The sequence below is a fragment of the Acinonyx jubatus genome, chromosome E4, assembly GCF_027475565.1.
Source record: "Acinonyx jubatus isolate Ajub_Pintada_27869175 chromosome E4, VMU_Ajub_asm_v1.0, whole genome shotgun sequence".
Classification (NCBI taxonomy): Eukaryota; Metazoa; Chordata; class Mammalia; order Carnivora; family Felidae; genus Acinonyx; species Acinonyx jubatus.
This window is the reverse complement of record NC_069395.1, coordinates 40644768-40660254: the sequence shown is the minus strand read 5'-3', so window position 1 is coordinate 40660254 and position 15487 is coordinate 40644768. Positions and strand designations below refer to the sequence as shown.

The 15487-nt window shown below is 36.1% G+C and overlaps 1 protein-coding gene across 4 annotated transcripts in view; it reads right to left on the bottom strand.

Annotated features, from left to right (window-relative positions):
* Positions 1-15487, bottom strand: part of CEP350 (centrosomal protein 350) — a 153726-nt gene that overhangs the window by 96107 nt on the left and 42132 nt on the right. For all 4 annotated transcript variants that reach the window (XM_027074431.2, XM_027074434.2, XM_027074432.2 and 1 more), the window contains exons 8-14: positions 15339-15452; positions 11630-11776; positions 9485-10143; positions 8586-8707; positions 3707-4767; positions 1960-2110; positions 233-396 (exon numbers count right to left, since the gene is read on the bottom strand). In XM_027074431.2, the coding sequence (XP_026930232.2) occupies positions 233-396; positions 1960-2110; positions 3707-4767; positions 8586-8707; positions 9485-10143; positions 11630-11776; positions 15339-15452 (2418 nt within the window). The remainder of the gene's footprint in view (positions 1-232; positions 397-1959; positions 2111-3706; positions 4768-8585; positions 8708-9484; positions 10144-11629; positions 11777-15338; positions 15453-15487) is intronic.

Below are 15487 nucleotides of genomic sequence, written 5' to 3'. Positions count from 1 at the left end.
TCTATAATCCTTGATTTTTTATCATTGCAAATGTATTCCTTTTGTATTAAACAAAGGATTTATAATGTTATATATCAAAAGGCACTGTTGTAATGACAAAAAAATATGAAAACTTATTATGTTTTATCACAAAGAAATGCATCTAACTTCTTATGGAATTAAATTATACCTTTAGATCGCTACCACAAAATGACTGGTAAGAGAAAACATTACCATGTAGAATTCCACTTACATTCTTTTTTTCCTTTCTTCCCTTTAGAAGACGCAGATGAGCGAGATGATGCAGCAGACTGGGCCCCTGACGAGCGCTGGGAGGTAATGTCCACAGAGGACAGGTCATAGGCAGATTTTCTGCTACAATGGTCCTCTTGAAGGCCCACACTGCCAGCTGCGATACTGCCAAAGAACAAGCAATAGTGGTTAAAGAATGACTAAAAAACCCTAAAACCACTAAAACTGTAGATATTTTAAAATCTATTAATCACAAGGAGAATATAACCATAATCAAAGATAACCTTCCACTTTCCTGTTTTGGCTTCTTACTACCATAAGTTTAGATTGTTCCCTGTGGCTTAACTTATTACTGAAAAAAATCTAAGGGAGTTATCTACTGAAGTGAAACCAATAAAAATGGATAATTCAGACACTTAAAAGTAAAAATACAGGGGTGCCTAGGTGGCTCAGTCAGTTGAGCGTCCAACTCTTCGTTTTGGCTTAGGTCATGATCTCATGGTTTGTGGGATCGAGTCTCGCACTGGGTTCCCCACTGACAGCATGGAGCCTGCTTGGAATTCTCTCTCCCTCTCTTTGTCCTTCCCCCACTCGCATGTGCTCTCTTTCTCTAAGTAAATAAACTTTAAAAGTAATTTAATCTTTTCTTTAGAGTTCAAAATTTAAAACTAGACTTTGCCCACTTTAATTTTAATAACACTTATTTTCATTAGTCTAACCAGATAGAACTAATTTTCAAAACATCATCCAATAATTTTATGTGGATTACAATATGTAATTTGTGAAGAAAATGGTATTGAATGTGAGTAATTACAGACTACTTTACATGGTAGCAAGATTTAGGAAGGAAATTCTCCCTGGCAAAGTCTGATTCACTCACTATAGGACTGTGTACAAGTAACATAACCTGGATGCTTCAGTTTTCTCTCTATAGCAGGAATAGTAGCAATAATACTTATGACATCAGGCTATTGTAAGAATGAGTTAATACAAGCAAAGTCCCCTCAGTCCTCTCAGTGCCTTGTACATTGTGTCTAATAAATATTAACATTATAACTTTATAGTATAGTTTTATACTGTATTATAATATATTATATACTATAGTATCTATTGTATCAATTAAGAATTAATTTAATTAATTGATTAATAATACTATATTAATATGATTAATATAATTTTTCAAAGGCTTGCAAGAGTTTAGACGTTCTCCCAATTAGGAAAAAATAAATACTGATTTACTTGGGATCATGGAGTCAAGGATCTAACGGGTCATCCTCAATTCTATCACAGAAAACCATTTCTTAATCCCCTTACATTAGTACACCATGGGATAGTTTCCCAACATCCTCCTCTACCAGGGGTTCGCAGATTGATTTAACAACTTACATTCTGCTTACTATGTGCCAGGCCGTGTTCTAAGTACTTTTTATTTCACTGAATATTCATAACATGCTATGAGGAAGGAACGATTTATTTTCCCTATTTTACAGAGAAGGAAACCGAAGCAGAGAGGGTTAAACAGTATGCCTGAAGACAAACAACTAATATCAGGAGAGCCAGGATTTCAACCCAGACAGTCTGGATCCAGAGCCCATGCTCTTAATAAGTACTATGCTATGCAGCCTCTACACTGTGTCTTCAAAGGAAAGTAAGAGTCACACCACAGTTCTCATTTGTAAAGTTTTCTCACTCTTTGAATTTTAGTCCATATTGTCAACATTTTCTTACTTAGGTTCAAGAGCTGATTTTCTTTCTGTCAAAGTCCCACTCCCTGGAGAGGAGACAAAGTCATCTTCATATGAAACACTGCTCACAGGGGTCGTGACGGCATTTAAAGGCCGCGAGGCTGAGGTTCCTCTTTCCAACCTGTCTTCAAACCCTGTCAAAAGTAGTAGTTGAAATATGCTTTAAAACAAAAACAAAACAACCACGAGCAAAGCATTCCACAAGATGGGGATTAACAATATGGATTTAGGGAACGTTTTAGTTTGCTTTTATTAGTGCTTCTTTTCAATTTATCTTTATATCTAACAATACAATTTAAACATTTTATTAATGAAATTTGCCAACATACGAGTAGAGAAAATAGCATAATGAAACCAAGGAATCCATCACGCAGCTTCAAGAATTACTTCCTATTCCCTTCATTTCTCACTCCCCTCCCCAGACTATTTGGAAGCAAATCCTAAGTAAGATATCATTTCAACTCTAAGTATTTCAGTTTAACTATAAAATCTTAATGAAAATCTAAAAGGATTTAAGAAAAAACACAACTTTCTTACAAAAAAATGCGGGTATTGTTTAAAAAGCATTTTGAGGGGTACGTGGGGGGCTCAGTCCCTTGAGCATCTGACTTCAACTCAGGTCATGATCTCACAGTTCGTGGGTTCGAGCCCCGTGTCGGGCTCTGTGCTGATAACTCAGAGCCTAGAGCCTGCTTCAGATTCTGTGTCTCCCTCTCTCTCTGTCCCTCCCCAACTCACACTCTGCCCCACCCCCCCAATAAATACATAAATAAATAAATTTTTTAAAAATTAAAAATAAAAAGCATTTTGCTTTCATCAAAAATACTTTAAAAATACCCCATATAGAAATAGTGTTAATATAGAAATAAGTGTTAAACAAAAGAGACCAACAGCATGTAATAGGTCTGCACAAGATCAAAACAAAGTAGCTAAATACGAATTCTAGAAAAATGCACTGCAATACCCAGTTAAACCTAAATGAACAGATGAAATCAATTCACTTATCAAATAAGTTGCTCACTGTGTAGAATAGAAATAAAAAACCCACAGATATCAATAGCTGACTTAAGGCTCAGCCTCATTCTCTGAACTGGAAACTCTAAGGTTATGTTAGCATAAAATGAGTAGCATCCACCTACAGTAGAAGAACAGAGAAAGGGATTTGAAGGAATTGAGTCTATCAGGGAGAAGAAAGAAACTTTAGAAGTTAATTGTTTCACAACCCCAATATATAGCTACATTACCGTTCGAAGTCTGAATATTTTTAAAATTAGGTTTAACAAGCAGTAGTAGTTTCCATATTAGAAATGTTACTACAGTTGCCCGTCAGTTCTTGACCACTATATTCCCAATGACTCACCAATCACTATATTAGGAAATACAGTTATTTTCTATCTAAATACATACCCATGGTCACAGAAAACCTAGTGTATATTTGATACATACCTATCCTAAACACCACCTATGAAGTAGACCAAAATTTCTACAACTACCTATCAACTATGGTTCATGACAGTAACAACTAAAAAATGAAATTTTAAAGATTAAATTGTAATACTCTAGTGGAAGCTTGCAGATAATTTAGATTAACTTAGACTAATTTAGACAATAAGTCCCCACTATCCTCATAATGAATAATGAAAATTTGTACTTAAGTATTATCTTGTACAGAATTATTAAATTATTTATCTTAACATACAAATAGCACAAGGCTTAGTTATTTTTCTCACCTTTTCCATACAACTGATAGGATTTTGTAAAAATATTAATGACACTATGTGGACTTCCCTTTGCCAATTCTTCCCATGGTCCTTTGCTTTGTGTACCACCTATGTGCCCAAAAAGTGGCAAGAATTTTTCAGCTTCCTTCTGAAATTCTTTGATGGGTTCATAACCATTTCTTTCACCAGCACAAAATTCCTTTTCCTTTAAGATTTCTGCTACCTTCAATGGGGGCTGTCCATCATGGCCTCCCTCTTCTTCAGAGAGACTCCCTTCACTAAGAAGAGGCCCTTCACTGACTGAATCTGTGCTGGAGCCAAGAGACAATTTGGCTTTATCTTGAGAACAAGCTTGCATATCAGAGCTAGAAGAGTCAGTCTGCCTCTTACACAATTGTGCCAGCAGCCCTTCTGGTTTGGGACCGGGGGATCGCATTCTAAACCTTGATATGGCACTGTGAGGTCTTATCATCTCAGGAAGCTTTTTAAATTCACTAAGGTTGCCTACACCAGGAAGATCGTCATCAAAAGTTGCATGAGATACACAGGTTCCCATCATCTTTTGAATTCGGGCAGAGAAAACATCTTCAGTATCCTCTTTCATAGGTGGACTTGGAGCCTTCGTCCAAGATCCATCCTCTTGGGGTGTTCGCTGTACATCATACTCAGTGCTCCATACTGACCCATAGTTAATGTTAGCCCCAGCTAATTTCTTGGCTTCACTTTCAATCCTGCTGGACAGAGAAGCAGCTGTTGCTTTCAAGGCTTCAATACGATCCAGTTTACTTTTATACTGGCTGGCATTAGGTTTTAACAAGGCATCTGGATGAGCAGCTGGTGAGGTCAGATATGGTTGAGGTGTAAAAGTTAATGGCCCTGAGGCCATATTATGATTCTTCCTGGGTGGTAAAATAGATTCAAAATCCTTATTCAAAATTCCTACATGCTCTAGACTCAAGAGATGGGAGAGTAAATTTCCAGCTGTTCCAGCAAGAGGCTGTGGTTGAGAATTGTGGACTCGTGGGCTCAATCTGTCAGGCTGCATCCAAGTAGGTTCCATCAGGTCCTTTCTAGAAATGAAAGTCACAGTATGTTAGTTAAGACAGTAACTCATGACTAAGCCACCAGTTTTTTTAACTTCTTTTTTTTTTCTCGTAAGAGTAACACATACTCACCACCAAAAAAAAAAGGACAGGCAAAGAGGATAAAAAAGACAGCGATCTCTCATAGCTAAACAATGAGAAATAGGCACTATTAATATTTCATTTAGAATTATATCTTTTCCAAACATTTTTCTATGTGTGTGTTGTGTTCTGGCATTGTTATTTTCATAAAAATGGAATGTCATCATGCAAACTGCTTTCTTCAACTAAGACATATTTCTTAAACTATTAATTAAAGAGAAGGCTTTATAACCTTTAAAACTCTGTGAACAAAATTCTTTACAACATTGGTTCTACCCCTTCCTTTAAAAATAATGTTATATATGGGGCGCCTGGGTGGCTGAGTCAGTTGAGCGTCCCGGCTCAGGTCATGATCTCACGGCTCGTGAGTTTCGAGCCCCGCGTCGGGCTCTGTTCTGACAGCTCAGAGCCTGGAGCCTGCTTGGGACTCTGTGTGTGTGTGTGTCTCTCTCTGCCCCTAACCCACTCACATTCTGTCTTTGTCTCTCTCAAAAATAAATAAACATTAAAAAAAAATTTTTTTAAATAATGTTATATAAAAGAGAAATGCTTAAGGTTGCTAACTACTAACATAGGCATGAGTCATTATTCTAATCAACAAATATTTAATAAATGTTTATGTTTAACATTGTACATACTGAAGAAATAAGGAGATTATTACGATGTCTTTTTTTTCAAGATTTTATTTTTAAGCAATCTCTACATCATAGGGCTAGAACTCATGACCCCAAGATCAAGAGTCACACTCTCCACCAACTGAGCCAGCCAGGCACCCCTATAATTTCATTCTAAAAAAAAAAAAAAAAATTAATGAACATCAAACCATGAATACCAATGCAAAACTATGAATACCCATTATGAATATACAATACAGAGAAGGTTGTCCATAAAATAGAGAAACCAAACAAAGATGTCCTAGATGACATTATATAATTCACCTACATTTCCAGACCATGGACATTCTGTATATTTAGAGATATTATAAAAAACAATTAAAGCTCAATGTGAACTATTAAGAAGATGCTTATAAAAAAATAACTTGAAGTTTTGTCCTTGGTCTTGTCCATTATTTTTAGATGATGACATAAAGATATTCTTATAAAATTCACAGGTGACAGAAAGCTAGGATGCGTGGCTAACCCAACAAATCAAATTACGATTCAAAGTTATCTGGACAGGCTGCAACCAAACTAGTATGGAGAAATGGGAAGCCTTACAAAGTAAATACAAAAGAATTACCTGGAGGAGGGGAAGCAGAGTGAAAAGAGAACTGAAAAGCATGGAAAGCATGTCACGCAAGGTTTAGTTAGAGGCTGTATAATAGCAATCTTTGGTGTTGAAGGGCTGCTATAAAAAGGGAATGAAGGAAGACTCATGCATAGATTCTATGCCACAAAATATGAAGTGTGCGGTTGGTTATTAGGCCTCAAACTAAGCTGGCAGTAATGGGAATACAAAGGAGGTTACAGGGGCACCTGGGTGGCTCAGTCAGTTAAGCATCTGACTCTTGATTTCAGCTCAGGTTATGATCTCACAGTTCATGAGTTTGAGCCCCACATTGGGATCTGTACTGATAGGGAGGAGCCTGCTTGGGATTCCCTCCCTCCCTCTCTCTGTCTCTCTCTCTCTCTCAATATAAATGAATAAACTTTAAAAACAAATGAACAACCAAAAAAATGAAGTTATAAACATAAAAGATATTGCTAAGTAAAAATCCAAGATCTTTAAATTCAAGTATTTCAATGCCAATTATGTGCCAGGCACTATGTTGATGATAGAGGCACAGGGGAGACAAAAATGGAAAGACTTAATCCAGTTAAGGCTAAATCCTTACTCTTTAGTTTCTAAGATCTAGCAGGGATGAGACACTAATAAATGGCTAAACTACAATGTCATAAGTACTAATATAAAAACATATAAAGTTCAATAGAGTGTGGAGAGAAAACAATAAACTCTGCTAGCCAAGGGAAGTGACTTTTGAGCTAGATCTTCAAGGTCTTCAGGGTCAGGTACGTAATTTGGAGTTTTCCACGTAGCTAATGAAGAACACGGGGCAAAAAGGTCATGGAAAAGTAACGCCATGCTTCCAAGCATAAAGTAACTGAGATATGGTGAGACTACTAACAGAAATGGTGAACCTAAGAAATGGGTAGAGGGATGGTGGAGGCAAAAGATTACATATCTCAAGGTGAAGAAATTTGATATTAAAAAAAAGGAAAGGGGTGCCTGGGTGGCTCAGCTGGTTAGGCATCCAACTCTTGACTTCAGCTCAGGTCACAATCTCACAGTTCGTGGGATCGAGCCCCACGTCAGGCTCTGCACTGACAGTACAGCCTCTCTTCTCTCTCTGCCCCTCCCCTGCTCGTGCACACTAGCTCTCTCTCAAAATAAATAAACCTTAAAAAAAAAAAAAAAAGGAAAGGAACATGTGCAAGCTAACAATAATCGATCTGTTTACGTTTGATTTGTTTTTAATACTGGCTAACTTGTTTAGAGTTAGAAGGAAACTCAGGAAAGGTAAAACAGGAGACATGAAGCCAGAAGACTGTCTGACAATAATAATGGGGCTGAGATGAACTGAAGAGTACACCTACTGAAGGTATTCAAATTCAAAAAAAAAAAAAAACTTTAAAGTTTATTTATGCTTGAAATTTGAAAGGTTATTTACAACTTTAAATAAATCATATGAAACTTATTGGGAGGCAGTGTGTAGAGTGGTTAAAAGCACAGAGTTTCTGGAATCAGACTGAAGTTCAAATCCCTCTCCACCACTATGTTTTGATCTTGGAGAAAATTAATTAAATTCTAGGCCTCAATTAGCTCTTCCGTAAAATGGGAATAACAATAATGCCCAACTCAAGGAATACAAGAAGAAATAAGCTAATATATGCAAAGTATGTAGATCAGTGCCTGGAAACTAACAAGTACTCAATAAATGTTAGCTATTCTTATCAGCATTTTTATTCTTTGGGGGGGCAATGGGGTGAAAGGACCATGTATACTGACCCAAATTGGGATGTGATTTGATCTTTATTTGTGCATTCTCACAAAAGAGTTCCAAACGCTTCTCTTCTCAAAATGGTTACTTTAAATTGTTTAAAACCATATGAACTCAAAATCCCCTCAAATTCCATGCATACTTTTTTTTACTTCATTGCAAACAATGTATTACAGCAAGAAAAAAAATTGTAAATAAACAAGTAAAATAGCCCTTGATCAGCAATCCAGCCCTTGTTCACGTGTTCATATGCATATCTAAATACAACTTTTGAAAGGGATGATGGATAAAATGGAATGAGTCATCTAAAGAAATTCTGAATAGTAATGGACACAGATGTGCCTTTTGAAAATTATTCACCACAAATCCTTTAAAATATTAACTTCACTGTGATTCATTCATCCAGCAAACGTTTATTGCGTGTTTAATGCAGAGAAAGCAAGAGTGCTTCCAATCGCAGGATCCCTGGGAGAAACTGACATTTCGGTTGGATATTAAAGGACAGGTAAAAGTGAACAACAGAATCGGGTATGCAGCAAGTACAGATGTACACCATGCTGAAGTATCCACCAGAAGATACTAACCAATTTCTAAATAAACTTCTTGCTCACACAGGAAGATCAGTCAACAGAATTCACTGAGCTTAGGCCACTATACTAAATTTCATGGAAAGAATCTTAATCGTACTTCATTCTCCCCTTTTTACCTTGCAAGAGGCTGTGGAGGTTCTGACAGAGACATGTCACTACTGGAAGATGCACTTAGGGGACGTTCCTGGACTTTGTTTTCTTTGTCAGATTCTCCAGAAGGTTGATACCCTGGTCTGGTCTAGGAGAAAAGGACAGCAAATTCATCTGACCCCCATCCCAAAGATATATTCAGGGAATACATAAGACTAATATTAATTCACTTCAATTTACAAAGATTCATGAAATGTGAGGGCTTTTTTCTCCTAAAATAAAACCAATCCAAATTCAGTTTGTCTTAAAAAGCAGCCATTACAATTAACAGCAAAATTGCATCTGAAATCCAAGAAGGGCACCTAATACTAACTGTGTAATTTGAAGGAAATAATACTCTTCCTAAACCTCAGTTTTTTCGTCTAGAAATAGTAATAGTACTTACCTTCTCAGAGTTGTGAGGATTTAGTGAAGCTTTACCCTATAAAGCCTTTAACACAGTCTGTGGTAGGTACATGGCACGTACTGAATGTTATTCTTAAAACAAGAGCAATACTCGTAAAATCATCACATACAATAGGATATTCTCTAGGTTCCGCACAGATCACAAAACTAGGCTTTTATGAACATCATCTAACTTTATGTTCAGTAACACAGTGAAAACTAGGCAAGGATGGAACTAACAACAATGACGAGCTGAACAGAGATCAGGAACACTCACTCTAGGAAATGCTAAACTGAGCACTTCTTTCTAATCATATTTATCAAATCACTCTTCACACACAATAAGTTTCATGAAAAGATCATCATTATTAAATACCGTCTGGGCGTCTGTCTGAATATTCGAAATGATGGCAACAAAGTGGTGAATAAGGTTTTTCCAATCATGACTTACTTCCCTTTGTATTTCTGACACTACTATTACCTGAGTTTCCTGTGTGACATGTTGGTGAGGCGGCTCTTCAAGCAAGGTCTTTTCTAGTAGCAATTTGGAGTAAGTTTCCTGCAGTCGCCTGGTTACTGATGGCTCAGAAGGAGGCACATTTTTGACTTTAGTAAAGGCTTCTTTCTGTTTCCGATAGAGCTCCTGTAATCGTTTGTTCTTTTGCTCGGTGGCCTCCTTTTGAGCCTTCTTCTCTTCATTTTGCTTCCTCTTCCTTTCCTCCTGCTGTCTAACAATGTACTGTCGTACCTCATCTGTGTCATAGTGGCGCTTTTTGGAAATAACAGGGGGATCTTCATTAGCTGTTATTTTGTCAGGTTTTCTTTTTACTGGGCTGTGACTCCTAGGAGCTTGTACTGGTGCTGATGACTTCGGATTCTGTAACTCTCCTATTTCTTGCCTGGCAGCCTGAACTGTAGAATCCAGCTGTAGGTCATCAAGAATTCCACGAATTTCAAGAGGTAAAAAGTCCTTATTTAAGGCAGTATTGTCCTCCTGTTTATTATCTGGAAGAGATGGAGCTAATTTCTTTGTATTAGTCTCAGACCGAGCTCTACTTCTCGAACGTTCTGAGTTTCGTGGAAGATGTCTATGCAAAACATCCAATCTAGGATCAGATTCTGCTCTTCCAATATGACGCCCTGCAAAATATGAACTGTTAGCAATGTATGAAAATCCTAAATTCATTCCTAAGATTTATTGCAGTAAGAACAAAATTAGGGAATGTTCCTTTATTCTAAACTCAAATTCAAGTATCCGATAAAGTTGTTTAAAGACTATAATAGAAGGAAAGAAAAACACCTTTTTTAGAGGAGAATAATTTCAATCTTTTAAAAAACTAGACTTCCAGTGTGCCTGGGTGGCACAGTCAGTTAAGTGTCCGACTTGTGATTTCAGCTCAGGTCATGACCTCATGGTTCGTGAATTCAAGCCCCAAGTCGGGCTTTGCACTGACAGTGTGGAGCCTGCTTGAGATTCTCTCTCTCTCCCTCTCTCTGCCTCTCCCCTGCTTACTCTCTCTCTCTCAAAAATAAATAAATAAACTTAAAAAAAAAGACAACAACTATACTTCCTTGGCATTTAAACAACGCATTTTTAATATTTCTAAAATAAAGACAAATCTATTGTTAATGTGAATATTTAAGTATTAATAGAGAATTATTATTTCTCTCCCATGTACATATTTAATATTACTATCTCTCTCCATCCCCAAACCATCAAATCAGGAGTTCAAAACCCAACAATGTTTAGCTGCCACAACTCTCCAATGAATAACAGAAAAAAAATTAAATAGATAGAAAAACAATCATTTTAAAATCTAAATGCTTATTGACATGGCTTGATTTTAAACCAAGAATGCATATGAGTTTATTTATAAGCTAGTGAAAGTAAAGAGGAGTAAATACAAAGTATATATTGATTTCTATATCCCAAATTATAGTTGTGATTGCATTTCTTACTGAATCCATTCCAGAAGCTCAAATTAATTAAAGCAAATTTTGTTCCTGAAAAGGAAAGCTGGCCTGTAGTTAACTTATATTTCATTTCCCAAAATTAGTGTTCATGAAACAAGTAACTAGTTATCTCAAAGAGCATTTAAGATACTTCACAAAGAGAAAAGTAATGGACTTGAGGGTCAAACCAAAGAGTTTTAGATTCTAGATCAAATTTTGCCACCCACTGAATATATACCCTGAGAAAAAAAATCACTTCTCTCTCAGGGCCTGTTTCCTAATCTGTCAAATAAAAAAAGCCAATATTATGAATGTCTGCCTATGTATGTGTAGAGAAAGACAAATCGGACTTAGTCTCTTAAGGTCCCTAAAAGTCTAATAAAACCTAATTAAATGATGCTTTTCTATGCAGCTGGCAGCTAAACGTAATTAACATAACAAATAGAATCCTTAATAAAAGTCATCATAACATCTATATATGGAATTATCCACAGACAAGCCCAATAGAACAGTTCTTCTTTTTTGAGCTACATTCACAATTATAAACCAAATTCCGAAAGCATTCTCAAGAGTACTTTCACCTTCTCTACGTACTTATACAAGCAATCTTTAATTGCTTTTCTCAACAATTTTAATTACTGAAACAATTTAATTTAATAATTTAATTACTCACCAGATTTAGTAGTTCTTTCTCTTCCACTTCTGTCACTTGATGCTGTTCTTCGCTCTTTTTGCTCCAATCTGGGTGCAGGCCCCAGAATCTTCTTTACTAATTTTTGTCCATCTCGCCAAGAAGATGTACTTATCAGACGACTGCTACCTAAAAAAATATATACATACACATACCAGGTTGAATTTAAAACTTCAAGTATATCTACTCAACCATACAGGTTTTATAATTAATCTTATGCTGATCTTATGCCAAAGTCAGAGGGTTTACAACCTAATTTTTAACCCAATGTCCCCAAAATTAATTAGCAGTTTGTTTAAATCTTGATTTATTCACACATCTCAAATAAGTATAAAATGCTATGGACATGGGGCACCTGGGTGGCTCTCCATCAGTTGAGTATCCGACTTCGGCTCAGGTCATGAGCTCATAGTTTGTGAGTTCGAGCCCCACGTCAGGCTCTGTGCTGACAGCTCAGAGCCTGGAGCCTGCTTCGGATTCTGTGTCTCCCTCTCTCTCTGCAACTTCCCTGCTCACACGCTGTCTCTCTCTCAAAAATAAATAAAGATTAAAAAAAAATTGAAAAAAAAATGCTTTGGACGTTAAGTACCAAACATTAATGATTCTTGAATCCTCAAGAAGCAGAGCACTGAATTCAACAGTTTGGGCACACAACAAAAAACATATCTTAAGTATAGTAAGTGTTTGGTTTACCAACGGTACCTGGCACATAGTAAAGTGTATGTCTGCTGAATAAACAAATGATTTCAGCTAAGCGTAAGAAAAAAATCCCAAGAAACATGTCACAGTTACCAGTGATTACTGTTAAGGGAATGGTATTATAAGGAATTTCACATTATATTTTATAGATACATAGCAGAACTGTACATTACTTTTCTATGCATAAAACAATGACACTCAAAAAGCAAACATCGCCAACAGTATAAACTGCCCTCATTATAAAAGTTTGTGAAAGTATGGTCCAATAAACACAGCTGTTGATTAAGAGAAAAACTCTTCATTTACTACTTTCAGACTGTAAAAAAATTAAAATTAGATCATCATACACCAACACAGGTGGAGTACTGTGTGGCTATTGCAAATTATAATTTCCATAAGAAATAAGAAAAAAGTTCTGGTGGTACAATGCTAAGAGAAAAAGACAAAATGTTATGTATGCAATGATTACATCACCTACTATTATGATTTTTAAACTACTGGAAGGAAATAAACAAAACACTAGTACTTTAAGTGAGGGTAGTGGTTTTCTGTTTTCTTCATTTTTCAAGCTTTCTGTAATGCTATTTTATTGCATTTGTAATAAAGGACATCCAATTTAGAGTTCTTTTAAAAAGGCTTCAATTTAAAAGTTTCAATTAAACTGCAGTTTTAATAAAACATCTAGTATTAAGAAACATGAATTATGAATCCGTGTTTACTTTTTAAGTGCTTTTGCACCTTGTTATTAACCTTAAGCGATCTAAAATATTTAAAAGGCTTTAAGTCTACTGTTCAATCTATTTATAAGAAACTATGTTCTTAGGCAAAATGAAAGAACAGGCTTCTCTTGGAGTTCAGCTTCTCTTGATTTCTGAATCAAAAGCAAGCAACCATGAATATACTGGGTAGTTATTTATAAATGTTGGCTTCTGAATATGCTGTGTGGTTATTTCTAAATTCTGGCTTTCTAGAATAGTCTCACTGCAGTCGCTGGTGGTAAAAGGGGACTTTCAGTTATTGATAAACTATTAACACAGCTTTAGCACATTTAATGATTCTCTGTCAGTCACTGCACAGTGCATACATGGGAATTAGTCTACCACAAAACTGGAAAAACACAATCCAAGATCAGTGTTTACAAGTTACAATGGTCCCAGTGCTTCATTTCAAACTATGCCCCTGGCAAGAGTATTACATAATACCACATAAAAATAACACTTTGACATATTTTTTAATGTAAAAATTAGCTTTGTTTGTGTTCAGATAATTCACGTTCTTATAAAATTTTGATTTGTATATAGTCAGGGTCATTCTGACATCTAGAGGTTAACAATGGGTGTCACAAAATCTGTTACTTCACATTCCATAGATTAGTCTATGATCAGAAAAACAAGTGTCTGGTTAAAAACCAGTGCCTCTGGGGCACCTGGGTGGCTCAGTCGGTTGAGCGTCCAACTCTTGATTTCAACTCAAGTCATGATCTCATGGTTCGTGACATCGAGCCCCTTGGGATTCTCTCTATCTCCCTCTCTCTCTCTCTCTCTCTCTCTGCTCCTCCTCCATTCGTTCTCTCTCTCTCTCTTTCTCTCTCTTAAAATAAATAAACTTAAAATACATATATTAAAAAAAAACCACCAGTGCCTCATCACTCCTGCTCCATGTTCCTATAATTCCCTATCATACATTAGTCACATTCTATTATAACTGTGTATCTACTATCTACTGTTTTCCTGACCAGATTATAAATTCCAAGAGGGTAGGGGCCATGTGTATCCTGCTTACCACTGTATTGCCTAAGCTTAGTATAGCACAGGGCGTCACACGTATAAAGTGCTCAAAAATATCTGCATAATGAATGAATGAATGATTGATTCTGAATGTCTCCAAACTGAAAGTGACAAATTCTCAACTTCCTCCACTCTCTCAGGCCAAATTACTCACTAACATAAATATGACAGCTAAATAACCATTTTCAATATACCAGAAATAATAATTATTATTAATGGAATCATACCTAACATTTGAGTGCTTACCATGTGCCAAATACTACACACTGAATGCTTTTAGGTATTAATTATTTTAGTTTTCACAACAACCCTGTGAGAAAAATACTACTGCTTTCCCATTTTACATACGGGGAAACCAAAGGACACTAAAATTAACTTACTCACCAAAAGAACAAAGCTAGACATAACAGAACAGAACAGAACAGAACAGGTTATAAATGCAGGCAACCTAGACTAGGCCTGAAGTGTTAATAACTACAAAACTAGGGAATTCTCTTTTTCTCAGTCCTGATCTATTTAGAGTCTGGCCTGACCAGTACTGGCATGGACTGTTATATTTTTCTCATGCAACATTTATTCTCTTTTGAGAGTAAGTGAAGGGATGTAGCGACAGTCATAGGCAATCCCTTTATATATAAAAGTTTACTACATAAAAATCATTACCTGTAATCTGGTTAATTTCTATTAAAAATAATGATTAAACAATTGGGCTGGGGAGATATGTTTACTATTATGGTGAACATAAGGTTTCATGAGTACATACATATGTGAAAACTCATCAAACTAACATTCTAAATATGTACAGCTTATTCTATATCAACTATACCTCAATAAAACATGTATACAAAATAATGATATATAAAATGTACTGAATTTTTCTATGTGCCAAACAATGAAAACATCTGGTTAACAAGTATTTATTTCCAGCGCACTTGGGTGGCTCAGTCAGTTAGGCATCCAACTCTTGATTTTGGCTCAGGTAATGATCTCACAGTTCGTGAGTTCGAGCCCCATGTCAGGCTCCTGCTGACAGTGGAGCCTGCTTGGGATTCTCTCCCTCTCTTTCTGTCCCTCCCCCATGCATGCGCTCTTTCTCTCTTTCTCAAAATAAATAAACTTAAAAAAAAAAAAAAACAATTATTTCCATATAGAATGCCACTTCAGTATTATGTAATGGGGATGGGCATGATATTGAGAAAACCAACCTGTTTTGCCTTCTGGACTTGATAACTGTGTTACCTTTTGGACTTTTCGCACTGGCTTGACCACTTTTTTCTCTTTACTTTTTTCAGCAGGTTTCTCTTTCATAGAGATATCATCTGAAAAGCAGAAACACTTATAGCAAACATTATAA